Source organism: Entelurus aequoreus, linkage group LG13 (genome assembly GCF_033978785.1).
Source record: "Entelurus aequoreus isolate RoL-2023_Sb linkage group LG13, RoL_Eaeq_v1.1, whole genome shotgun sequence".
Taxonomy (NCBI): domain Eukaryota; kingdom Metazoa; phylum Chordata; class Actinopteri; order Syngnathiformes; family Syngnathidae; genus Entelurus; species Entelurus aequoreus.
The window spans coordinates 48,162,280-48,189,481 of record NC_084743.1 but is presented as its reverse complement, the minus strand read 5'-3'; the positions used below and the strand labels follow the sequence as shown (position 1 = coordinate 48,189,481).

Here is a 27,202-nt window from a genome sequence, read left to right as displayed (position 1 = left end):
TAAAAATAAATAAATAGATAAATAAAAGTAGCCTCTGCGCATGCGCATAGCATAGATTCAACGAATTGATGACTAAATCAATCGCCAACTATTTTTAGAATCGATTTAATGGATTAGTTGTTGCAGCCCTACTCGTGACGCACACAAACACACACGCAGGCACACAGACACACACGTCTTGCTCCGATCACCAGTCAGTCCACATTCACGGCTATGCAGGCAGTTAAAAATGATTGTTATGAAAATGATTTTTCACACGAGCTGCGATTTTGCCGAGTCCTGCATTAGACATTTACAAAAATTATAAATATTTATTAAAAAAGTATCAATTGATCAATTATTACACATAATAATAATCACACATTTTCTGTGCTAAAGCCGTACTCTAAGAGAGATAAAGACAAGAACACAGGCTATTGTCATAAAAATCATCTTTATTTAAGTTTCTGAGCAGTGGTTCATTTACTATTAAGCATGTTGACAAGTGCATGTGCGATGTGGAGATGACTTGCATTTACTGCTTCAACCATTGTTGGAGGTGTAAGAAGATTTGGTCGCGGGCAAGGGTTAGCTGCAGGAGATCCTCCGATCTGGCTGGGTACATGTTGGCACAGTGGGCTGTCCCTACATACAAGACAAAAAAAAACAGTCATTTCCTTTTCTTTAGCGAGGTTGTGGCATAATATGCTGGCTTGTTTGGGGCATACGGCCATGAAGGTGATGGGAAAAATCAGACCTTGCAGTTCATTTATGAACAAACTGTTCTTCGGCAAGCACAGAAGATAGTGACTGAGCCATCACATACTTTTCATTTAGAAGACAGGTGTCAAACTAAAGACCTGGGGCCGTACTTATCAAGCTTCTCAGAATTACTCCTAAGAAGTCTGCTAAGAGTTGACTTAAGAGTAAATAAATTCTTCGCTGAAAGCTGCACTTAAAAGTTAGTTATCAAGCGTCTTACTCACACTTTCAGCGAAGTGTAGGACTGAATCTTAAGTGTCATACTCAGAGCTGAATTACGACATTACTATGTGCCGTAAATGGAATTTTAGGTGACGTCATTTCTGTGTCCATAGAAATGACCAATCACGAAAGGGAATCCGTTGTCTAAGAATAAAGAAATATCTTGGAAATATTTAAGTGGACAATGGGAGTGTATCTTTTGACAATAAACAACAAAATAATACAAAACAAACTAGTCCCCGCCGGCACTCACGCTACCGCTCCCTCTCTTCTGTCGCCCACACACTCACTGACGTCACTCACCTCACGGCCACACACATACGCTACTGTCATAACATTTTCTTTCCAATTCATTAATTAGGCAACTAATTTGAAACTGGTGTGGGTGGCTCTATATATACTAGCCCACTGCAGCCACATGCAGAAATCAACATGGAATCGAAAAGTATTAAATCTGTGACAAAAATAATACCCACTCTGTCTAAACGATACCGTTTGATCAGCTGCTCGTCATTAAACAAATCCAGAACATCGTTCCGCTCCCTGAATGTTCGCGCACGTCTCTCTCGCCTCTGAAGGTCTCTTAAATATCGTGGAGAGTAGGAGTGATTCTTAGACTTAAGAACGTTGATAAAAAGCTTTTATTCTTAAGTTTGAGAGTAGGACTAAATTTCGCAAATTCTCAGGACTTAAGTGTAAAATGGCACTCTAAGAAGCTTGATAAATACGGCCCCTGGCAAACAAAAGCTTGGAATAATAATATGCTTCAATAAAGTACTTTATCATTCTATGTATCTCCATTTTGACAAAAAAAACATGTACTGCATGCAGTTTTAAACTGTAGTATAATCCAACAATGCAACAAATATTATACTATCATACATTCGAAAAAAACGTTTTTGTTCAAATAAAAATAAATACTGCTTGATCTGCTTTACTTAAGACTTCAAAGCAAGTCATCTATCAGATTCAGTCGACAGAATTTGACCGTAAACAAACGTTGGTACTGTTTTTACATTTACAATAATACAGAGTAAAAACAACAACTGTAGATTTTAGGGTAAAAAACCAGGAATGTAGGTGGCCAGAATTTGACTTTAGAACATTTGTTTTCCATGTACGGTAACATACTGTAAAAACAACAACTGTAGATTTTACGGTTAAAAAAAAACAACCTGTCAACACAGTTGCCAAAATTTTACTGTAAAAATAAGTGGTACCATTTTTCCATTGACAGTAATACACTGTAAAAACAACAACCACAGATTTTACTGTAAAAAAAGCCAGTGGTGTCATTTTTTTGTTTACAGCAATACACTAAAGTTAAAGTTAAAGTCCCAACGATAATCACACACACACACTAGGTGTGGTGAAATTATCCTCTGCATTTGACCCATCCCCATGTTCACCCCGTGGGAAGTGAAGGGAGCAGTGAGCAGCACCGGTGGCCATGCTCGGGAATCAAAAACAACAATCGTAGATTTTATAGTAAAAAAATCTGTTGGCTCCATCGCTAGAATTTTACTGTAAAAAAACGTGGTACAGTTTTTCTATTGACAGTAATACATTGTAAAAACAGTACATTTTAGGGTAAAATTCTGGTTGACTGAGATGCCAGTATTTTAATGCAAACATACACATGTTTTTCAGGTGTTTGTAAAAATATATATAATAATCAAATGCACAGCAAAAAAGCTGGAATGCTCACATAATTAGTGGTAAAGTGCTTTTATTCTGCAAGCTCTGGATGTTATGTAAGTGTTTTACACTTGTTATATCAACTTAAAATGGCCATAATGTATTTTATTCAACACAGACAGGAAGAAGCTAACTTTAATGTTAAATGGTCACTGAATGAAGCCTTTGACAGGAATGCCTGTTGTGGTGTATTGACACTGAACTGACTCATTGCTGAGCTACTGATTCTAAGGGACACGTTTAGATGTAATACCCTACCAATTAAATTCTTCATGAAGTAATTTGCCACTAACATAATTTAACTCAGTTATTATGTCTTACCTTTACTTTGCCGTGTAAAGGTGCACCATATTGGCCGCATTAGAACAGGGGTCCCCAAATGTATTTATTTATATATATATATATATATATATATATATATATATACATATATATATATATATATACATATATATACATATATATATACATATATATATATATATATATATACACACACTGTATATGCCCACAGATAGAAAGACAACGTTCACACTCACATTCACAACGTTCACACTCACATTCACACACGAGGGCCAATCTAATGTTGCCAATCAACCTATCCCTAGGTGCATGTCTTTGGAGGTGGGAGGAAGCCTGAGTACTCGGAGAGAACCCACACAGTCTTGGGGAGAACATGCAAACTCCACACAGAAAGACTCTGTGCCCGGGAATCGAACCCAAGGCCTTCTCGCTGTGAGGCACGAGGGCTAACCCCCGCTCCATCAGACGCAAAATGGATTGCACACCTTATTTTGCTCCTTTAACAGACGCAGTCAACTTTGCACACGTTTAGTGGATTACATGTTTTAATACACGCAAACCTTTAGTAAATTGGGCCCTGAGATTTCTTAATTGAACAATATTTCAGTTTACAACACCGCATTTGTCAATATAAACAAGTATCAAATAATTATAGTTGCATATTACTTACAGATACAAAGTCTCCAAGGCAGAAACTTTTTCAAAAGTATTCAGTAACAAACGTGTCCGCATCATGTAACTTACTGCATCATGTGCTTTATTTAATGAAATATTGTGACCATTAGGTATCGGCAAAAAAACAAAACAATTACATTACACTACAAAACAATAAAAGTACAAATGATTTGTGCTGATATTGTGTCAGATCAATATCAGTGTCAGCCAATACTCAAGGCTCCAATATCGGTATTGTATCGGAAGTGAAAAAGTTGTATCGAGACACCCATAGTTAACAATAGTTCAACCCATTTTGACGTTTATCCACTGACCGCTTTTGACCTCTTTTTATATCTAGTATCGACAAAAACGGGACAAATTCACTCTTAAACCACCTCACACCACAAGACAATCTTATAAGACATAAGACAATGGGGCGCTTGTGGTCTTTGGTCTGAAAGGGGAAAATTTGGGACTGAAACCGCGATTGCCTTCATGTGTGTTGTTTAGGCGGGTTGCAGAAGTAAGCAGGGTCGACTTAAACAGTTGAATGCTGCAACAGGACATCAGAAAATCCTGGCATCTTCGCTATGATGGGATTTTACACGAACCACGTTCCTCACCTTTGATGAAAACAGCCGGCAGCTCATCCCTGATGTCCTGAGTGATCCCCAGTGCGTGCCAGGGGTCAATTGACCCGTTGGGGAAGACTATTCTGGTGGTGCGGATGTCATAGCTTCCGTAATACTCGTTGGTTTCAGTCACAGCTTCCGCAAGCTGCTCGGCGCTGATATTGTAAAAGTCTTTACACTGTTTCACGTGATACCTGAGGACGAGAAAATTGGTTATCTCCATCGCGTTCTGGGTCTGAAATACAAGCTGGAACATGCATTTTGTGGAGTTGTTTACTCACTCCAGAGGGAAGCCGGCGAATGGTTGGTTAGGTGAATCAGTGCTTTGGTAAAATCCAAATTCAGAGCAGGTCTGGTAGACCCACTGTCTCCCTGGCGACACACACAGTTTACTCACAGCTGGCATTATTCACTTGATTGATGGAAACGCAACACAACAGAGTAGAGAAGGTAAGACTGAAAACACATTGAGGGGGAAAAAGGAAAGGGACATTAGAAAGTCCACTTCCCGTTGTGACAATCCCATTGGCCTCCCTACCTCTGAAAAATGCTTGGTTACCATAATACACGTACAATGTAGAGTAGAGGTTTTTTTTTGTCTGGTTTTTTGAATTATTTCCCATTTTTAAAATGAAGTATAAACAAACAATACATCTTTTTTAAACCCTTTTTGGTCACCAGATGGCTAAAATACCTGCAAATAATCAGTGTTTTCGATGTATTAATTTGTGATGGCCCGCCACAAATACACTTGGACACTACAGAAATATTTAGCGTCACTTTTCACAAAATTTTTTTTAGATTCGGCATATTCGCCCTTGCTCACAAACATAGACATACACACATACAACATTGATTGAGACTGATTGATTGAGACTTTTATTAGTAGGTTGCACAGTGAAGTACATATTCCGTACAATTGACCACTAAATGGTAACACCCGAATAAGTTTTTCAACTTGTTTAAGTCGGGGTCCACTTAAATTGATTCATGATACAGATATATACTATCATATATACTATCATCATAATACAGTCATCACATAAGATAATCACATTGAATTATTTACATTATTTACAATCAGGGGTGTGGAGGGGGGGGATATGGACATCAAGTAGTGGACATAGAGAGGGAGAGAGAGAGATCAGAAGGCATAAGAAAAAGAAAAAGTATCTGCATTTGATTGTTTACATTTGATTATTAGCAATCCGGGGAGGGTGTTAGTTTAGGGTTGTAGCTGCCTGGAGGTGAACTTTTATTGCGGTTTTGAAGGAGGATAGAGATTCCCTTTCTTTTATACCTGTTGGGAGCGCATTCCACATTGATGTGGCATAGAAAGAGAATGAGTTAAGACCTTTGTTAGTTCGGAATCTGGGTTTAACGTGGTTAGTGGAGCTCCCCCTGGTGTTATGGTTATGGCGGTCATTTACGTTAAGGAAGTAGTTTGACATGTACTTCGGTATCAGGGAGGTGTAGCAGATTTTATAGACTAGGCTCAGTGCAAGTTGTTTAACTCTGTCCTCCACCTTGAGCCAGCCCACTTTAGAGAAGTGGGTAGGAGTGAGGTGGGATCTGGGGTGGAGGTCTAGAAGTAACCTGACTAGCTTGTTCTGAGATGTTTGGAGTTTAGATTTGAGGGTTTTGGAGGTGCTAGGGTACCAGGAGGTGCATGCGTAATCGAAAAAGGGTTGAACGAGAGTTCCCGCCTGAATCCTCAAGGTGCTTTTGTTGACCAGAGAGGAAATTCTGTAGAGAAATCTCGTTCGTTGGTTAACCTTTTTGATTATCTTGGTTGCCATTTTATCACAGAAAAGGTTAGCCTCTAGAATGGAACCTAGGTAGGTGACCTCATCTTTCCTGGTGATAACAATGTCACCTACTTTTATGGTGAAGTCATTGACTTTCTTAAGTTTGATGTGGGACCCAAACAGGATGGATTCTGTTTTACCCAAGTGTATGGATAGCTTGTTGTCAGCGAGCCAGGTGCAAGTTCTACAGAGCTCAGCACTGAGGATTTTCTCCACCTGTGACTTGTCCTTGCCGGATACCAGCAAGGCAGAGTCATCCGCAAACAAAAACAATTCACAGTCGCATGCCGATGACATGTCGTTTATGTATATTAGGAACAGTAAAGGTCCCAATATACTGCCTTGGGGGACTCCACAGCTCACCGAGAGGGGGGGGACACGGTGCCGTTCACCTCTACCACCTGCTCCCTCCCCTCCAAGTAAGATTGCATCCAGCTCCATGAGGTTTTGTTAAATCCGATTGCTCTGAGCTTATCCAACAGTATAGCGTGGTTAACGGTGTCAAAGGCCTTCTGAAGGTCCAGCATGACCATGCCGCAGTATTTGCCCGCGTCCACCTCATGTTTGATGTGGTCGGTCAGATAGAGAAGGCATGTGTCAGTGGAGTGGTTAGTTCTGAAGCCGGATTGGAATTTGTACATGAGTTTATTAGTGGCAAGGTAACTATCGACCTGTTCATAAACTATTTTCTCCATTACTTTCGAAACGGAACTGAGAATAGAAACAGGTCGGTAGTTGCCAGGTTCCAATTTGCTTCCTTTTTTAAAGGGGAGTTACTCTTGCTATCTTAAACAGCTGACTTGGTCCTGCATTATAAAGCACCCGTTCATCATAAGAAGTAGGGGTGTAACGGTACACAAAAATTTTGGTTCGGTACGTACCTCGGTTTAGAGGTCACGGTTCGGTTCATTTTCAGTACAGTAAGAAAACAACAAAATATAAATGTTTTGGTTATTTACCAAATTTGTAAACAATGGCTTTATCCTTTTAACATTGGGAACACTATAATAATTCTGCCCACGTTAATCAACGTTAAACTGCCTCAAGTTGTTGCTCAGATTAAATAAAATGACAAAACTTTTCTTCTACATATAAAAAGTGCAACATGAAACAGTTTCAAGTCAACTCATCATGCTTAATTTATTACAGCATTTGGGAAGCCTGTAGTTGATTTTTATTATGTAAATGTTATATGTTTATCAAAATGTGATAGCAGGGACGCTGCCATTCAAAACTAGGCTGCTCCATTACTAATGATTAATGTAACTATAGCTGAAAAAATAGTACGATAGCAATAGGAGAGACTATTCATCCCTGAACAGCATGGAGTTCATGTAGGCTTACGATGCAGTTACATTATTATATCACTACATTATTATATCAACTATCAGAGACAGAAACTCTTCATTTAACATAATGTCCTTTTTTGCTGCTTCAACACAGCTCAATCAACAAAGAAAAAGGTAAAGTGAAATAACAGACAGACAGGGCTTTGCTGTCCGTAACACACACACACACACACACAGCAAAATGAGCTAACGTTACGCTAAAAGCGAATTAGCCTTCACCTCAAGCCAGGACTGCGAGCGAGCTGAGCTGCCTTTTATATTTCTAGAAGGTCAACGGGCTCATAGTGAAGTTACTAGTAGTTGACTGGGAGGTGTTTATTATAATTTGGGGAGAGTCCGCTGCCTGATGCTTACCTGCTAAACGCTAAGCACTGACTACATGCGCTCTGAATATGGACTGCTGATTGGCGGTTACCGCTCTGTTTGTAACCAATCAGATGGTTGTGTGGGTGGGACAATGCTGGGTGCTGTGTAGAGTATGGACAGAAACAGAGGCAGAAGGAAGCGGAGGCGGCTACTTAATATGTTCGTGTGGAAACTCGTTCGGTACACCTCCGAACCAAACCGAAACCCCTGTACCGAAACGGTGCAATACAAATACACGTACCGTTACACCCCTAATAAGAAGGAAACAATAATGAATGTTTTTTCCAATCACCTGTGCAGCGGCGTCAAAGTGAGGTTGGGGAGACAGCATAAGGGGGCTTTTGTAGAGTTTGAAGATATATTTTTCCTGCCATTTAAATATGTAATTTAAAAAAGATAGACATATCCAAAATGGATTAAGCCCTTTGAGACACTTGTGATTTAGGGCTATATAAATAAACATTGATTGATTGATTGATCAACTCGCTGGAATATAAAGACAATATAACATACATCCATAAACGTGGATGCATATGCAAAAGTGCAATATATTTATCTGTACAGTAATCTATTTATTTATATCTGCACCTTATTGCTCTTTTATCCTGCACTACCATGAGCTAATGCAACAACATTTCGTTCTTATCTGTACTGCAAAGTTCAAATTTGAATGACAATAAAATAAAGTCTACGTCTACAGTAGGAAGGAGATTCATATGGCCCCGTTTGTCACGGTTTACCTGACACATGAAATGCAACGAATTTGGGGGCTGCACTATCCACAGAATGTTGAATATCCTAAAACGTGTTTTATTGCAATTCCAATTTTGACCACAGCATCAGTTGCTATGTAGAGTGGCGCTTTCCATCATTTTCAGCAGACTGCATTGCAAAATGGTTAACTCCCCTCTTCCTCTCATGCAAGAATCACCTCGGAATGGGACCATATAAATCTATTTTCTACCGGTAATGTTATTAATATAAAATTAATTTAGCAGTGAAATTTCAAAAATAAGATTGCTTGATTTAAAGTAGAAATGTCTAAGACTACACCTAATAAAGCTCCTTCAATCCTATATGATGTATTATGATTTCTATTATCCACTGTTCTACATGAACCAGCTAATCTCTACTTTATACAAGGAAAGAAACATTTGACCGATTTATAATCACGAAGAAGTGAATAATGACAGGTTATATGATAATTCAAATTCCAGCCACTTTATATTGAATTTGTTGGCTTTTTTGGGAAGAAAAAAAAAAGAAACTTTTTTTTTCATCAAAACAAACCAAATAATTTTCTAAATTTCGTTTTAAAAAGTCAAAAACCTAATTAAGGTGTTTAAATGTGTTTTAAAAAGCTGGTTTTAACCAAATTTATGCAATAATATTTTTTTTTGTACATGCAAACATACAGTACATGCGACGTATAGTTTAGGGTCGGGTGAGATGGGGAGGACCAGAATTTGGTGCTGCGCTCCTGCATCTGTGCATGTTAGAAGATACACGCATTAGCGCCTCCCACTGCACAAAATGAAACGAACGCGTGTTTCATGGCTTAACGGTTTAAAAACATGACATAATGTCCCATATGTCCCCACCTTATGACACAAAACAAACTAAATAGCTCAGTTTTACCTGTCCATATATTTGCCTCATGGCCACATATGCAAATGAAATAATGACATCACAGTTTCCCACAGAACTGCAATCTATTCGAGGTAGAGGGTTGGTGGTGGTATCAAGATGACACCATCATCTAATTTGCAAAATTGGCTATGATGCATGTAAAAGGCCAAAAATAAAGAACAAATATTTGTGTTATCAGTATCAACATACCTTTTCTGATTACATAATATCTTTTTGCTCGATTTTTCAATTTTTTGCTGTTTTTTTTTTTGGTTTAATTTACAATGTAACACAGGCCCATAAAAAGTAGCTGCTGATGGGGACACACTTTGGAAACTTCTTATTTATTTATATATATTATTATGCCCTCTTAGAATATTGGAATTCAGTTTGTCAGTTAGGTAAGCAGTACTTTAAATTTATTATTTTTTATTATTAGTCTCCACAATGAAGTTACTGTATAACTAAGCACACAAAAGGAAAGTACATTAATGTACACATAAAGTACACATTCATGTTAGATTCATGTTGAATTGACAATACATCTTGGTATAAACTGAAAAAAGCAATACATGACAATGGTTGGCACTTATGCCGCTAGCTTAATGCTAACATACTATGGAAGATCCCATCTACAGGCTAACAAAAATTAGCATTAGGATCATTTTAAACTTATACAAATGTTAACAAATGAGATTTTAACGGGCCACCAAAAACAAATGAATATATGGGAAACACTGGGCCCCATGTGGTGTAGAAATCATTGCAGCATTCGACCATGACGACCTACTTTGCCAGAAAATACATCGACCGCAGGGCTAGACAATAACATTTTGATTTAAATTATGCCTTGACATCATCTTAAAATATTATAATCAACAACAACAAAAAAAGATTACATTTGCCGTGCAATGTGCAACTATATTTGAGCTGGTGACGGTGAAACAGATGAAGAGCTAATGCGTGAAAATAAGCCCATGTTTACTAGAAGTTTGGGATATCACCATGGTTACTACTTTTTTATTTGACAAAACGCTAGAATGCCTATTCAATAATCACTAAACTCAACAAAAAAGTGACGCAATATGATTTCCGCGTTATTGTTACTGCCGATGGATTTACAGAATTTACAAAAAAAACGGAATCCGCTGTTAAATGCAGAATATCACTGAAAATTATATTAAAGTGACTGAAATGGTGTCATTGTGGGGGAAAGGAACATTTATTTGGGAAATTATTGTAGTCGCAACCTGAGAGGCTCTCTCTCTTTTTTTTTTTTTTTAACAGCTTCACAATAACAACTGTGTGCATCATCCGGTCTGACTGTGCTAACAAAATAAAGGTTTTAAAAAGTACTTTACAGAAGCAACACTTATTGATACATTTACAAAATTATTATACTTTGACTTAAAGTACTGGACAAAATTTTCCAAAGATGTATTTAAAAAAATGGTCAAATGGGTTGTACTGTACTTGTATAGCGCTTTTCTACCTTTATGGTACTCAAAGCGCTTTGACACTATATCCACATTCACACAGACATGGCCATGCAAGGCCCTAACCAAGGGGCAAGTGTCTTGCTCAAGGACACAATGGACATGAATAGGATGGCGGAGGCCGGCGATTGAACCTTTAGGTGGCTGGCACGGCCGCGCTATCCAACTGAGCCACATTGTATTGCACCAATAAATCTGAGGATTTTTGCATTTAAGCAACAAAAATGTTACTAGATTTAATTTATAACACAAAAAGGGCACATTCTTTGGTGGTAAAATATATACTATATAAAAGTATAAAAGGTTAAAAAAAAAAGAATTCAAAAAATTATTTACGGAAAAACAGAATTGTATTGATTTTTATATTGCAATTGTTATTTGAGTTTATTGTCATTACTATAAATATTATTTTACTGGTGTTTGTTACTAATTTATGTTCGTTGTTCATTAAAATCATATTAAAAGTTGCGTTTTGGTGGCACAAAAAAAAAATACTCATAATTTTATATTAATGAATAATTGGGGAATTAATCATGATGACAAAAACGATCAAAATAATCATGATTATTATTTTTTTCCATAATAGACCGCCCCCATTATTTTAGTAGCTTTGGAAAATGTCACCGTGACATCATTTAGTCAGTGTCGCTGTCAACAAAAACATGACACCTCACCAATGACCAAAGAATATAAAAAGGTCAATATAAATAGTCGGTCAAATTACAGGTTAGGTTTTTTTTTTACAGCAGCAAAAAAAGAAAGCCTGTGTTTACAGGCATGCTAATGCTATTTTCCATGGGACAGAGAGGCTCATACTCACCTCCCGATGCGGCCGGCCCATCCCAGGATGTATTAGTCATGTCTCTCAGGTTGTTGTTGAAGCTAGCATCCAGACATTTAATTGAGAATGTGTCCATCATCAAACGGGCCACAGCAGCATATCGGGCATATGGCTCTCCAAGTGACGTGTCCGCCATCACCTCACACAGTACCTTGATTGTTATGTTGGTGCCCTGTACACCCTATTGGAACAAATGACATTTAAAAAACTATATTGTATAACAAAAAAAAACATTTGTATATACACTGTGCACAGGATGGTGGACTGGCTGGTCAATACTGTATACACAACGGTGGGAAAAAATATCTGATCCCTTGCTGATTTCGTAAATTCACAAAGACATGAACACTCTGGAATATTTACGCTAGGTTTAGTGCAAGTGAGAGAGACAGAATGTAAAAAAAAAAAAAAAAGGGTTTGTATTTAATGGAATGATGAGGATGATAAGTATTTAATCCCCTAGCAACCAGTATGAATTCTGACTGACGTAGTTACGAACACAAAATAGTAGGAATGTGCGGATCGATCGACCACTGATCGACCACCGGCGATTGATGCCTTTTAATACCGAGCACAAATGCTGATACCCTTTGGCTGACAGTGTGTCTCCATACACAGTGTGGAGCAACTTCCCTCAGTAAGAAAGGGATCATATTCATTGTCAAGGTTTACCTGACACATGAAACGTGACAAATTTAGGGCGCGCACTATCTACTTTAGCCGCCAGATGGCAGTAGAATGTTGAATATCTTACAATGTGTTTGGTGGAAATTCCAACTTTGACCACAGCGTCAGTTTTCTATGTAGAGTGGCGCTTTCCATTTTTTTCAACAGACTGCATTGAAAAGATCCACCCAGGAATGGCCATATGAATCATTTCCCTACTGTAATAATATTCACTTCCTTTATCATAAATATTGTTAGTTCCTTTCTGGATTTTGTTGCTGATGGTATATCTATTAAAACAAAAATGCTACCATAGAAAAGATAGAAGGTGTTTTTCTAAGAGGTGCAGGTGTCCAAATCAATATTTATATGTTATTTGAACTGAATTCAGATATTTTTTTTTACTTCCTGTCTGCACCATTTACTAGAAAATCTCTATGTACATAACTCTAAAACCCCCTCTAAAGTTTGTGATATATATTTGCAAAGTTCATTCACTGGCTGCAGCAGTCTGCACTTAACCAACCAAACAAAAACAACTGAATAACTCAACACAACTAATATTATAAATGGGCACCAATAAATCTATTCAAAGTCGGTACCTTTTCCTCATGTCATTTAAAATCAGGGTAGAACCATTTTGAATGCAACTGCACATGCCAAGAAAGACTAACCGTATAATTGTAGGTTTAATCTGTATTTAAAAACTAGATTTCCAGCAGATTTGGTCTGCTTTACACTAATTATAATTAGGTATAGTTAGCAGCATCAATTTAAAATTGTTTTTTTTGTTTTCACTTCAACTCCTTGGAAGTCCCCGTTGGTTAACGAAAACACTATCTTTTTTTTTCTTTTTTTCAACAGTCCTATGTCACAATGTGCTCATTGTGGCCCACCTCAAACCCCCTGTTGTCTTCATTATACTGGACCACATCCATGAAGTTGCCAGCCAGCATTTCCAGGAAGTAGGCAGAGTCTGTTTCCGTCTCAATCTGCAGTTTGGAACACAAACTGGATGGAAAAAGCAGAAGTACAGAACAAGGAAGACATGAGGCAACACTAACCCAAAACAAAATAATACATTTATTAACGCACCTACAAAGCAGAATGAAGAGATGCTTTTTTAACATAATAAAGATTTTAAATAGCTTCACTTACACTTAAAATTAGTTTTAAAGGTGAACTGCACTTGCACTTTCGTTCATAATCCCTACGTGTGTCTCTTTTTTGTGCATTTCAAATAGGAAAAAACAACTAGTACAAGACAGCTAACTACGTAGCTGATGGAGTTCCTGTATTCCGCCTACAAAGCCTTTTAAAAAAACAATACTCCATTTTCATGCCGTGACCATGAAAATATTAACCAAGTAACGTATTTATCGGACTTTAAGATGCACTTAAAATCCTTTCATTTTCTCAAAAATCGATAGTGCGCCTTATAACCTGGTGCGCCTGATGTACGTGACTTTTTAAATAAACAAATAAACAAAACCAACTAAGCTCGTAAATTGAGGAAATACGGTAATGTATTGATGTTTTACTTGTTTTATACTGTAAATGAAAAAACTGTATGTGACTTTAATTAATGTTTTAAATGTTTTTAATTTAGATCCATCCATCCTGGTTAACTTAAAATGTGCCCGAATATCACCGGCCATAAAAGTGTAGGAAAAAAAGAGTGATGATACTATACCTGAAATCTTTGGTGATGTTCTCGTAGTTCTTTGGGTCTTCGAGTCGCTCTGTTAGGCTATCCGAAGCCGTTTTCACTAGTAGAGGACAGTCTGCATTCTCTGAGGCCAGCGAACGCCACACAACCTCCAAATACTCTAAAAAGAAAACCACAAAAATAAAGATGAAACAAGGCTATAACAACAGACAAAAAAGCACAAATTCATCTACAGATGTCAGCACAAGGTAAGAATATTTACAAATTGTATGGTTAAAAAAATAATAATGGTTTTGGATTGTATGAACCATGATGGTTGTCAGACTGATTTAATGTGTTTTCTGTTTGTGCTGCTCCAATGTTTCCTTCTACCTGGGAAGTTGACCGTGGCATGAAGAGGAGCACTGCTGGCAACGGATGTGTGCACCAGATGAGGATACTTCAGCCTGAACCATGCTGCTAAAGAACCCGGATAGGACCCTCCAAACGCCACCCACTTCCTGTTGAACAGTCCTCGGCTCTCAGCAATGGCGGTGCGAAAGTGGGCCAGGTCGGCCAAAGCTTGACGACTACTAAGGAACCGCAGGTTCTCAGTGCTCAGGTCACTTAATAGAGAGATGACATAATTGTTTTAGATGTGCAGCTGTAAATAGGAATACTGGAATTGTGCATGGCAAGGGGTGTTCTCATTTGAATGCATGGCTGCCATCTGGTGGCACATAGGCTACAGTTATTTATCATTTAATTAAACAAAACACAATACAAAAACAAATAGCTTCAGCATCTGAATGTATGAGAAAAATATGCAAATGTTGATTTGCACACCATTAAATAGGACCAAATCATAAAAACGTACGCTGTTGGGTGGCTCTTTCCGTAGAAGCGATGCTCCAACATGAAGCAAATTGCGCCCAGTTTCTCTGCATAAGTAAGCCAGGTTCCATGCTGCATCCACGCTGGATTGGCTGGACCTTCCCCACCAATCATAAGAAACACCGGGCCACCTGGCTTGTAGAAGGCATCGTTCACAAAGTACCTCTGTGACAGGAAAATAAAAATAAAAAAGTTTTTATATTTTCTTTTTTAATAATTAGAAAAAATGTGTTGCAAAATGCTCGCCCTGCGTATAAACATTGCCACAACATTGTGGGAACATATTTTGCCTAAGGGTGACCTATGATGATTTTCCTCTTTTCTGACTTATAAATGTTGTTACAATGTTGGATGCTCGAGGTAAACAATGTCAAAGCGTCAACGTTTAATGCATTTGAGCTTGAGCTTGCACGCAATTTTAGTTGCCTCTGAACGCTGTGTTTTGCAGTCTTTTTAAGCGGTGGGCCATTTGTGATGTCACAGATTGACGGACGTACCTATGTAGGCATTCTAGTATTTGCTGTGGGTCAGCCTCCTCCCCATACTGTTGGCAGCTTCAGTCTCCTGCGTTATTTCTTCTTGTCTCATGCCCTCCCGCCTGATCTGATGTCTATAACAGTGATTCTCAAACTGTGGCTCCATCTTGTGGCAAGCCAAAGAATCACTTAATTAAATATTGTAATGAAATGACTTAAGCTGTTATCAAAGTTTTATCAGAATTCATTGGAAATTGTTAAAGTCAGATTTCTGTAGGCTGTAGTCGATGCCCAAATAAATAATAAAGGCACAAACAGAACCGTCTTACTCCGTCATTTCTATCACTCAACACGCGTGCGAACCGAATGTCTGCTTACGTCTGCCCTTTCCCAGTCTCCCAGCCAATCAACACGCAGAACACATGTATCAAAGACGAACATTGGCAGAGAAAGCCATAGACATCTTATAAGTAGACGCAGCATTGGCTGCTGTGACGTGAGAAATTTGGCCGCCATCTTGAAGTGGGGATGAGGAGCCGGCGAGCAGCCTGAACTGACAGTTGACAGGTAGAAAACAAATATGCCGGGCGGGTGTTCAGCCTTTTCCTGCTCAAATGAGCAGACTGTTGAAAATAGGAATCGGGGGATTACTTTTCACAAGTAATATTTAACATTAACGTACTATTGGTTGTATTTTGTGAAAATAATATTACCACAGAGTTGAGAAGGAGCAAAGATCTTCAATAGTACTGGAATCGTAGCCGCTAGCAAACAAGAGTATGACCATAATAGAATTGCTTGTCAATGAAATTAATTAAATAAAAAAATGTCATACTTGAATAACATAAAGTTGAAATAAATGATGAAGATAAAGATTGTAAAAGCCAACAGGGGTAAAAGTTAGGACCATGGTCCCGATTGTGTAGGGGGCGGGGGGTAATATATGTTAGCTAACTAGACAATCAGATGGACAGTGACTATACAGTATTATACAAGTCTAAATTTAGTCTAGCTTCAAGTAACAATACTAACATTGTTGGGTAAAACAGAATTTGGTTTTATTCTGAATCCAGTGAAACAGATTGGTGGTTTTAGCTGATATAAAGACTTTCAGGTGTTTATATATGTTGAGGAGACACTCAAGAAACACTGGCATGTGCTCCAAGCAGAAGAAACACTAAAGGACCTCTGCAAATCCCCACCTCTTTTTGCTTTCAGGAGAGCGCCTACAATTAAAAACATGGTCATGTATAAGAATATGATTCCCAAAAAGACCACCACATGGTTGACAACAACAACAACAACAGGCATGTATAGATGTGGTAACTGTGCCTGCTGTAACAATACAACAAAAACTAAATCATTTAACCATCCTCACACTGGGAAGAAAATTCCAATAAGGGAATTCATCAACTGTAAGTCAACTCATGTGGTCTACATGCTATTATGTCCCTGTAGCTTAGCCTACATTGGAAAAACCAAAAGGCCGCTAAAACAAAGAATATCTGAGCACAAAACAGCAATTCGTACAGGCAATATGGACTATGCCATTGCAAGACATTACTCTGAAGCAAACCACGGTTCACCCTCTTCATTAAGATTCTATGGGATTGAACAAATCATGATGCCCAAAAGAGGAGGAGATATTTTGAAAAAACTATCACAGAGAGAAATGTTCTGGATCTACACACTCAATACTATGACACCAAATGGACTCAATGATGACTATAGCCTAAAATGTTTTTTAACATAATTGTTCCTTCTGTGTCATTGTAGTCATCCAGTATCCAGTCCAGTGCCATCTAGTGTATGCTAGTCCTAACAACAGTGTTTTGCAGAAGCTCCACCTGAAAATTGGTCCCAGCATCAGCAAGGAAGAAGACATGTGATTGGTTCCCCAGTAATTGGATCCAATTCCCAGTTGTGAACTCTGAGTGTGTGTGTATGTATAAATTGACACTGAAATTGTATGTACTCTTAAACGCTCTGACGAAGGCCACGTGCCGAAACGCGTAAGCGTTCCTCTTTTTTGATGTGAGCAATAAACCAAGTGAAATGTGAGTATTTTGTCCTACTAGTCTTAATTTTGGGATGTGCTACCTTTTCAAACATTTTTGAAACATTTACTGGATTACTTTTTTTTGGGTTTGGCACTCCATCTTGAATCACATTGAGAAGCGCAATCTCCTTTTTGAACCAGTTATCTTTTGAAATTGCTGCTCCAATCTAAAATCGGACAAATACAACCACAATGGCCACATCATTTGAGCTACTCAATCAGCAGACCGAAGCAAGGTCAGAGACATTTAACTATTCAGAGGAAGACATAGAGAGTATTCTGTTGCCCCACACTGAATTTGAAAACTGGGTCCAAACTGAAAATCAAAGCACAGATACTAAAGGCCTTTTTTCTGAACTTGAAGATTTAAAGAAACAGGAGACACGATTACTGTGGCATGCTGTTACACTGTCTGAGTACAGACGACAGCAACGTATCCCCAGAGGGCTTCGAATCAACAAAATTCCAGCCTTTGGCACAGATGACCCTGACTTTATGAAGAAGTGGGAACAAATCCTAAACAAATGTTCATTAGATCTAGAAGTATTGATCATTGAAAAGTCAAAAGCTGAGCAGTCAAAAAAACTTGAAACCATAAAAGCTCTTGAGACAAAAATTCACAACCTCCAGGGATTAGAGGAGGTCACCCAAATGGAAGAGAAAATGTTGAAGTCATTGGACTCATTCAAGATACAACTCAAACAATACAAAATGAAGAAATACCAACGTGATTTGAATGACTACAAAGAGGGAACAGTTTACCAATGGCAAAAACCAACCTACAGAGGAAGACAGAGAATCAGAGCCAAACCAGGTGTCTATCGTCAATCTGATGACTATCCCTCAGCTGTGAGTGACCAATCAAGTGAGAGTGAGGATCTGACAACCAACCGCAGAGCACCTTTTTTAGATCTACCCCACCCACACCAACGTGGAAGAGGAAGAGGAAGACGAGGCGGGGCAAACGAGGGAAGAGGTCCACCCAGGAGATCCCCAAGACAATTCAATCACCCATAGTGAATCTGTCTAAAGTTCCACTCACCCCAGCCCAAACCTCAGTTCTAAATAAAGGTCTTTCATTTGCAGTAACCAACAAAGTCAATGCTTTCAACCTAAAAGTTGACACCTATAAGTTCATGAGACAACTTCATTTGAAACACTTTTTCTCTCCTCTCCATAAAAATGCAGCATATTCAACTGAACAGTCATCACAAAGTGAAGAGAGTAAAACTGGAACACAAAAACCTTCTCCCTTTGCTCCAAAGTCATCATTTTGCCCTTTCACCAACCTAAGCCCTGCGATTTTGACATTTAACAAATTAGTTGAGAATGATCTTGAAAAAATGTTAAAAAAAGATAAAGGCCCAAAATACTCAAACTTGAGTTCTGAAGAGCGCAATGCATTAGAAGAGTTGGAGAACAATCCAGAAATCACTATCCGCTCAGCAGACAAAGCAGGAGCTGTGTGTATCCTTGACACTGAATACTACCATCAGAAAATGCTTGAACTTTTGAACAGCCCCACCTACAGGAAGCTAGAGAAAAATCCTATGGATGAATTTAAATCTGAAATTGACAGTCTGCTGAAAGTTGCATTCGAATCAAACTGGATCACAAAAAAATGAGCATGCCTATCTGACTAACCAGCACCCAGTCACCCCCATCATATATTGTCTTCCCAAAATCCATAAACATCCTACAGAACCCCCATTGAGGCCAATAGTCTCAGGAAGAGGCTCAGTGACTGAACCATTGTCAAAATATGTTGACTTCTTCTTGAAAGATTTTGTGAAAGACCTACCCGCCTACCTTGGAGACACAAAAGATGTACTTAACTGTCTGACTGAATATACTGCAAATCAGAATACAATATTGGTGTCTCTTGATGTTGAAAACCTATATGGTTGCATTCCCCATGAAGATGCTTTGAACTCTGTGGCCTATTACCTATCCAAGAGAGAAGCAACACACAATCCCCCTAATGAATTTCTATTAGAATTGTTACACTATGTACTGAGTCACAACTACATGCTGTATGACTCCAAATGGTATCTCCAACAAGCAGGGACTGCGATGGGGACCGCAACAGCGCCCTCTGTAGCTGGATTAGTGGTAGGGAAATGGGAAGAAGAAGTCATACATGACCCAAATAGTAACCCTTACCATTCAAATATAAAACTGTACAAACGATACATTGATGACATCCTGATATTTTGGGAGGGGACGCAAGAAGAATTGATGGACTTTGTGAAATATCTCAACAATAGTTCAGCGTTCCTTAAATTCACCTGTGAACATAGCACTGAAAAGATTAATTATTTGGATTTGAGCATACATAAAGATGAAACAGGAGCTATTCACACTTCTATTTATAGAAAAGATATGGAACGAAATTCAATATTACATGCCACAAGCAATCATCCCAAACCCCTAAAGGACAATATCCCAGTGGGTCAGTTTTTGAGGCTCAAACGCAACTGTTCAGACCTTGAGGACTTTCACTCCAAAGAAATAATCATGGCTGCTCGGTTCAAAGAAAGAGGTTATGCCTCTAACTCTATTCAGAAAGCCATACAGCGAGCTAATACTACTGCTCGTACTGATCTCCTGTCCAACATTCAGAAAACTAAGAATCCAAGCCGGGCCTGTTTCTCCACTGAATTCAACCATTGTGCTTCACAAATAAAGGAGACACTCAAGAAACACTGGCATGTGCTCCAAGCAGAAGAAACACTAAAGGACCTCTGCAAATCCCCACCTCTTTTTGCTTTCAGGAGAGCGCCTACAATTAAAAACATGGTCATGTATAAGAATATGATTCCCAAAAAGACCACCACATGGTTGACAACAACAACAACAACAGGCATGTATAGATGTGGTAACTGTGCCTGCTGTAACAATACAACAAAAACTAAATCATTTAACCATCCTCACACTGGGAAGAAAATTCCAATAAGGGAATTCATCAACTGTAAGTCAACTCATGTGGTCTACATGCTATTATGTCCCTGTAGCTTAGCCTACATTGGAAAAACCAAAAGGCCGCTAAAACAAAGAATATCTGAGCACAAAACAGCAATTCGTACAGGCAATATGGACTATGCCATTGCAAGACATTACTCTGAAGCAAACCACGGTTCACCCTCTTCATTAAGATTATATGGGATTGAACAAATCATGATGCCCAAAAGAGGAGGAGATATTTTGAAAAAACTATCACAGAGAGAAATGTTCTGGATCTACACACTCAATACTATGACACCAAATGGACTCAATGATGACTATAGCCTAAAATGTTTTTTAACATAATTGTTCCTTCTGTGTCATTGTAGTCATCCAGTATCCAGTCCAGTGCCATCTAGTGTATGCTAGTCCTAACAACAGTGTTTTGCAGAAGCTCCACCTGAAAATTGGTCCCAGCATCAGCAAGGAAGAAGACATGTGATTGGTTCCCCAGTAATTGGATCCAATTCCCAGTTGTGAACTCTGAGTGTGTGTGTATGTATAAATTGACACTGAAATTGTATGTACTCTTAAACGCTCTGACGAAGGCCACGTGCCGAAACGCGTAAGCGTTCCTCTTTTTTGATGTGAGCAATAAACCAAGTGAAATGTGAGTATTTTGTCCTACTAGTCTTAATTTTGGGATGTGCTACCTTTTCAAACATTTTTGAAACATTTACTGGATTACTTTTTTTTGGGTTTGGCACTCCATCTTGAATCACATTGAGAAGCGCAATCTCCTTTTTGAACCAAAGACTTTTAGGTGTTTGTATATGTTTATGTTTAAGTATTTGGCAGACGCTTTTATCCAAAGCGACACACATAAAAAATACATATAAAACAATCAATGTAAACATTATCATTTAAGGGAAGAATGTAATACACAATATCAATACAAAGTGTCATAACAGAATAAACTCTCTGCTGCTGCAGCAACAGAGATACAGTCTATAGGTCCCTAAGATATATACTGTAGATATCTAATGTATTCATACATTGTTTATGTAGGATATACGCATGTATATATAACCTAATCATATTGTTTCTTGAATTTAAAAATAGCTGACCATTTTTTCCCCCCTTCTCTGGGATTATATTCCCAGTTTTGATCTCGGACATCTGGTCACTTATAGCATATAAGAATATTCTATTACTGTTAAGCAAACTATGAATAATAAAACATGTGTCCTTTATCATAGCTACACGTATGACAAAAAAAAAACACGTGAAAATCAGTGGTATTCAGTGAGGTAAGATTGATTAAATGCGCTTAGAGTTCATTGCTCCTGCCAAATGAATTGCACTGAGTGGAGCGGATCACCACTCCAAGATGGTGGCCCCGCGTCTCGTCAGCGCCAGTAGGCAGTAGCGGTCGATGCTGCGAGTACTTATAAGATGTCTATGGGGAAAGCTGCACGTAACAATGATGCCTTTAAGGCCATAGAAAATCACAACATCTGTTAAACAATGACTAAACTACATGTGGAACATAAGATAACATAGAACCCAGTCCATTACAATATTAATTTAAAAAAATATATATTAATAACATCTTCACGTCCATCCATCTCTGTCGCGTTATTTGACTGAACCACGGAATATACATGAAATACTATCCAAAATAATCTAAAAATATTAAATATACTTGTTAAATAAAACCTCTGCATTGTTTTTAATTAATAAAATGGCCTTCTACGTTATTGTAAATTTAATGTTGGTCATTGCGGTGCTACTTGGAGAGTCAAGTGTTTTCTAAGTGTGAGAACCAATGGTCTATAAAATGAACACTTCTGTGTTTACAAAGTTGAAGAAGCCACTAATCTCAGATGAAAAAGACGGCGCCATTGCGAAGTGTGTTAAATGTAGATTAAAATCATTACATGCCCCCTTTAAAGAACTAAATGTCAATGAAATATGCAAAATACCAAGGCTGGCAAGAACAATGCAAGATAAGTACTGTGTACATAAAGTCCAACCTGTTACCTGTTTTAATTATGCTACAATCCCAACAAAATGTAAATGCTAACAATACTAATAGCTAGCATGCTATCAGCCAGTGAGAATGCACTATTTAAGCTACTGAAAGTTCCAAGTTATAAAGTGTTCTTACATCTTGCCATGTAAACAAAAATGTTTAATGTGAGGAACTGAAGACTATGGCTAAAAGGTCAAAATGCTAACAGATAGCATTAGAGATGTCCAATAATGGCTTTTTTGCCGATATCCGATATTGTCCAACTCTTAATTACCGATTCCGATATCAACCGATACCGATATATACGGTCATGGAATTAAACACATTATTATGCCTAATTCGGTTGTGATGCCCCGCTGGATGCATTAAACAATGTAACAAGGTTTTCCAAAATAAATCAACTCAAGTTATGGAAAAAAGTGCCAACATGGCACTGCCATATTTATTATTGAAGTCACAAAGTGCATTAGGTTTTTTAGCATGCCTCAAAAGAGCAACTTTGAATTTGGGACATACTCTGTATGATGGCACTACCTACCAAAAGGTACTATGGCTGTTCTATAGTGGTCTTACATCCTGTCAAATGAAGTTTAATGTGAGGAACTGAGGATGAAGGCTAAAATGCTAACAGTTAACATGCTATCACCAAGTATGATGGTATTAACTACCAAAAGTTCCAAAGCAGTTCTATAGTGTTCTCACATCCTGCCATGTACATCAATTTTAAGTTAAAGTTAAAGTACCAATGATTGTCACACACACACTAGGTGTGGTGAAATTTGTCCTCTGCATTTGACCCATCCCCTTGTTCACCCCCTGGGAGGTAAGGGGAGCAGTGGGCAGCAGCGGTGCCGCACCCGGGAATCATTTTTGGTGATTTAAACCCCAATTCCAACCCTTGATGCTGAGTGCCAAGCAGGGAGGTAACAGGTCCCATTTTTATAGTCTTTGGTATGACTCGATGAAGCTTAAAGTGAGGAAGTGAGCATGATCGCGAAAATGTCAAAATGCTAACAGTTATCATGCTCGCCCAAAGTAAGATGGCATTAACTACCAACAATTGTAAGGCAGTTCTATAGTGTTCTTACATATTGCCATGGAAATACATGATATATAATGTGCGGAATTGGCAGTTCTATAGTATTGTTACATCTTGCAAATGATGTTTAATGTGAGATACTGAGAATGATGGCTAAAATGTCAACATGCCAACGGTTAGCATGCTAGCACCAAGTAAGATGGCACTAACTACCTAAAGTTCCAAGGCAGTTCTATGGTGTTCTTGCGTCCTGCCATGTAAATAAATGATGCTTAAAGGCCTACTGAAACCCACTACTACCGACCACGCAGTCTGATAGTTTATATATCAATGATGAAATCTTAACATTGCAACACATGCCAATACGGCCGGGTTTACTTATAAAGTGCAATTTTAAATTTCTCGCCACACTTCCGTCTGAAAACATTTCGATATGATGACGTTTGCGCGTGACGTCAATCGTTGAAGCGGAAGTATTCGGAGCCCATTGAATCCAATACAAAAAGCTCTGTTTTCATCTCAAAATTCCACAGTATTCTGGACATCTGTGTTGGTGAATCTTTTGCAATTTGTTTAATGAACAATGGAGACTGCAAAGAAGAAAGTTGTAGGTGGGATCGGTGTATTAGCGGTGGACTACAGCAACACAACCAGGAGGACTTTGAGATGGATAGCAGAGGCGCTAGCCGCCGACCTCACCTTGACTTCCTCCGTCTCCTGGCCGCCGACCGCATCGGTGATCGGGTGAAGTCCTTCGTCGTACCGTCGATCGCTAGAACGCAGGTGAGCACGGGTCGTGATGAGCAGATGAGAGCTGGCGTAGGTGCAGAGCTAATGTTTTTACCATAGCTCTGTCGAGGTTCCGTAGCTAAGTTAGCTTCAATGGTGTCGTTAGCAACAGCATTGCTAAGCTTCGCCAAGCTGGAAAGCATTAACCGTGTAGTTACATGTCCAGAGTTTGGTAATATTGTTGATCTTCTGTCTATCCTTTCAGTCAGGGGCTTATTTGTTTTGTTTCTATCTGCATTTAAGCACGATGCTATCACGTTAGCTCAGTAGCTAAAGTGCTTCACCGATGTATTGTTGTGGAGATAAAAGTCACTGTGAATGTCCATTTCGCGTTCTCGACTCTCATTTTCAAGAGGATATAGTATCCGAGGTGGTTTAAAATACAAATCCGTGATCCACAATAGAAAAAGGAGAGAGTGTGGAATCCAATGAACCCTTGTACCTCAGTTACGGTCAGAGCGAAAAAAGATACATTCTGCACTGCACTCTAGTCCTTCACTTTCACGTTCCTCATCCACGAATCTTTCATCCTCGCTCAAATTAATGGGGTAATCGTCACTTTCTCGGTCTGAATCTCTCTCGCTGCATTGTAAACAATAAGAAAATGTGAGCAGCCCTTCCTCCGGTGACGTCACGCTACTTCCGGTAGGGGCAAGGCTTTTTTTTAATCAGAGACCAAAAGTTGCAAACTTTATCGTCGTTGTTCTATACTAAATCCTTTCAGCAAAAATATGGCAATATCGCAAAATGATCAAGTATGACACATAAAATGGATCTGCTATCCCCGTTTAAATAAAAAAAATTCATTTCAGTAGGCCTTTAATGTGAAAATGCCAACAGTTAACAAGATGGCAGTAACTACAGACTGGCAGTTATATAGTGTTTTTACATCTTGCCAAGAAAATACATTATTTTTATGAGAGGAACTGAGGATAGCAGCTAAAATGCTAAAATGTCAACATGCTAACAGTTATCATGCTATCGTCAAGTGAGATGGCACTAACTACTGAAAGTTCCAAGGTAGTTTTAGTGTTCTTACATTACAACCTGTCATGAACACAATGCAATTTCACATTAACTAAACATTTTTCATTTTAAATCCTAATCGACTACTGGCATTGGGCACTTACTGGAAAATATTTTAAAACGTATTCTGCCATTTCTTCTCTCCTTTTTAAATGTGAATTGCAACCACTAGAGCATGGGTGTCAAACTCTGGCCCGCGGGCCAAATGTGGCTCGCCGTGTAATTTCACTTGGCCCTTGAGGCGATATCAAATTAACACTAGAGCTGGCCCGCCGATTATATACAGCGGCGGTGCCGCGGTAACACCGCATTCACCGCTAATTCTCATACTTGCCAACCCTCCCGGGAGACTCCCAAATTTCAGTGCCCCTCCCGAAAATCGTCACATCCGCTTTTCATCCAGTCCAACGAGTGCTAGCCCAGTCACATAATATGTGCGGCTTCTGCACGCACACACAAGTGAAGGCAAGGCATACTTGATCAACAGCGATACAGGTTACACTGAGGGTGGCCGTATAAACAACTTTAACACTGTTAGAAATATACGCCACACTGTGAACCCACACCAAACAAGAATGACAAACACATTTCGGGAGAACATCCGCACCGTAACACAACATAAACACAACAGAACAAATACCCAGAACCCTTTGCAGCACTAACTCTTCCGGGACGCTACAAGGTGTGTGTGTGTGTGTGTGTGTGTGTGTGTGTGTGGGGGGGGGGGGGGGGGGTATTTTGTCACATATCTTGTGACTGGGTCGGCACGTTGTTAGAATGGATGAAAAGCGGACGTGACGACAGCTCGTAGAGGACGTTAAAGGCAGTGCCTTTAAGGCACGCCCCCAAGACTGTAGTCCGGGTGGACAACGAGATATAATGACTGATGAACACCTTCGTTCGATAATGAAGGTTGCCTCAGCTCAAAGCCTGAGCCCCGACATTAAAGAACTAGCATCCAAGAAAAGATGCCAGGTATCTGGCTTGGGCACATCAGATTAGATCAGTGTGTTGCAAACTGAGCAGTTTAAAGTCCTCCTGAATGGTTGGTTTATTCATTGTTATTTTATTTTCAAATTTATTAGCCTGTGGAAAAAGTTAATGTTGATATCTACCTCAGAAGGCAGCAAATAGAAAAGAAGCATTCAATTTTTATTTAAATTTTATTTGATATGCTATTGATATTTTTTAATTATTATTATTTGAAACTCCATTTTGGATGTCACTACAAAGTTATATAAGCCTTGCTTGTTCAATATTCAATGGAAAACTTGTTTGGGTCCCTATTATAAGGTTAATTTGTTCAACCTTGGCCCGCGGCTTTGTTCAGTTTTAAATTTTGGCCCACTCTGTATTTGAGTTGGACACCCCTGCACTAGAGTAAGTGCACACTCGCCATTTGGGGCGTGTTAAGTGCAACATCCGGGGACTAGTGGCGCACTACATTTATTACTTCAGCGTAAACGCACTTGTCCAGTGTGCACTCAAATTGCGAAGTGGAAATCCACGAGACAGCTTTCCAAGCTTTACACATATATTCAAGTTATATCCAAGTTGAATGTACATAATATTATCTATTGAGACGATATAATACAACAACATAAAACAAATCCACACTTACTTGGTTCCACACTCTGCTGTCTGCGCCGTTGAAGTGATCAAGTTTCTGTACGAACCATTGCTCGTCAGTGGCAAGTCTTGTATAGTGCAGTTTATGAAACTTAAAGAAGCCCTTTTGTAGGCCCTCGACCGCGACAAAACACGAAAATACGACAAATAAAGATACAAAAGAGACAAGGAATCGGTAGGCTTGAAAAGCCATGTTGAAATAAAAACACAGCGGAGCATGTGACTTATGTGGTCATGTGACTTCTTCTGCCACTTC

The 27,202-nt window shown here is 38.8% G+C and overlaps 1 protein-coding gene across 1 annotated transcript; it reads right to left on the bottom strand.

Annotated features, from left to right (window-relative positions):
• Positions 1–414: 414 nt before the first annotated feature.
• prss59 (serine protease 59, putative) lies at positions 415–27,191 on the bottom strand. The gene is made up of 9 exons (XM_062067942.1): positions 26,939–27,191; positions 14,934–15,115; positions 14,450–14,682; positions 14,102–14,237; positions 13,305–13,419; positions 11,722–11,923; positions 4,535–4,625; positions 4,245–4,447; positions 415–624 (listed from the first exon to the last, which is right to left on the bottom strand). Exons 1-9 carry the CDS (start codon positions 27,137–27,139, stop codon positions 515–517), a joined length of 1,473 nt encoding a protein of 490 aa, XP_061923926.1. The 5' UTR covers positions 27,140–27,191; the 3' UTR covers positions 415–514.
• Between the last annotated feature and the right edge of the window lie 11 nt (positions 27,192–27,202).

Excerpts from the sequence above, each read along its gene's own strand:
- prss59 (XM_062067942.1), bottom strand. The coding sequence starts at position 27,139 with ATGGCTTTTCAAGCCTACCGATTCCTTGTCTCTTTTGTATCTTTATTT. Across the intron at positions 13,420-14,101 it reads AACATCACCAAAGATTTCAG|TTTGTGTTCCAAACTGCAGA; the intron begins GTATAGTATCAT and ends TTTTCCATCCAG. Across the intron at positions 11,924-13,304 it reads AAGACAACAGGGGGTTTGAG|GGTGTACAGGGCACCAACAT; the intron begins GTGGGCCACAAT and ends TTGTTCCAATAG.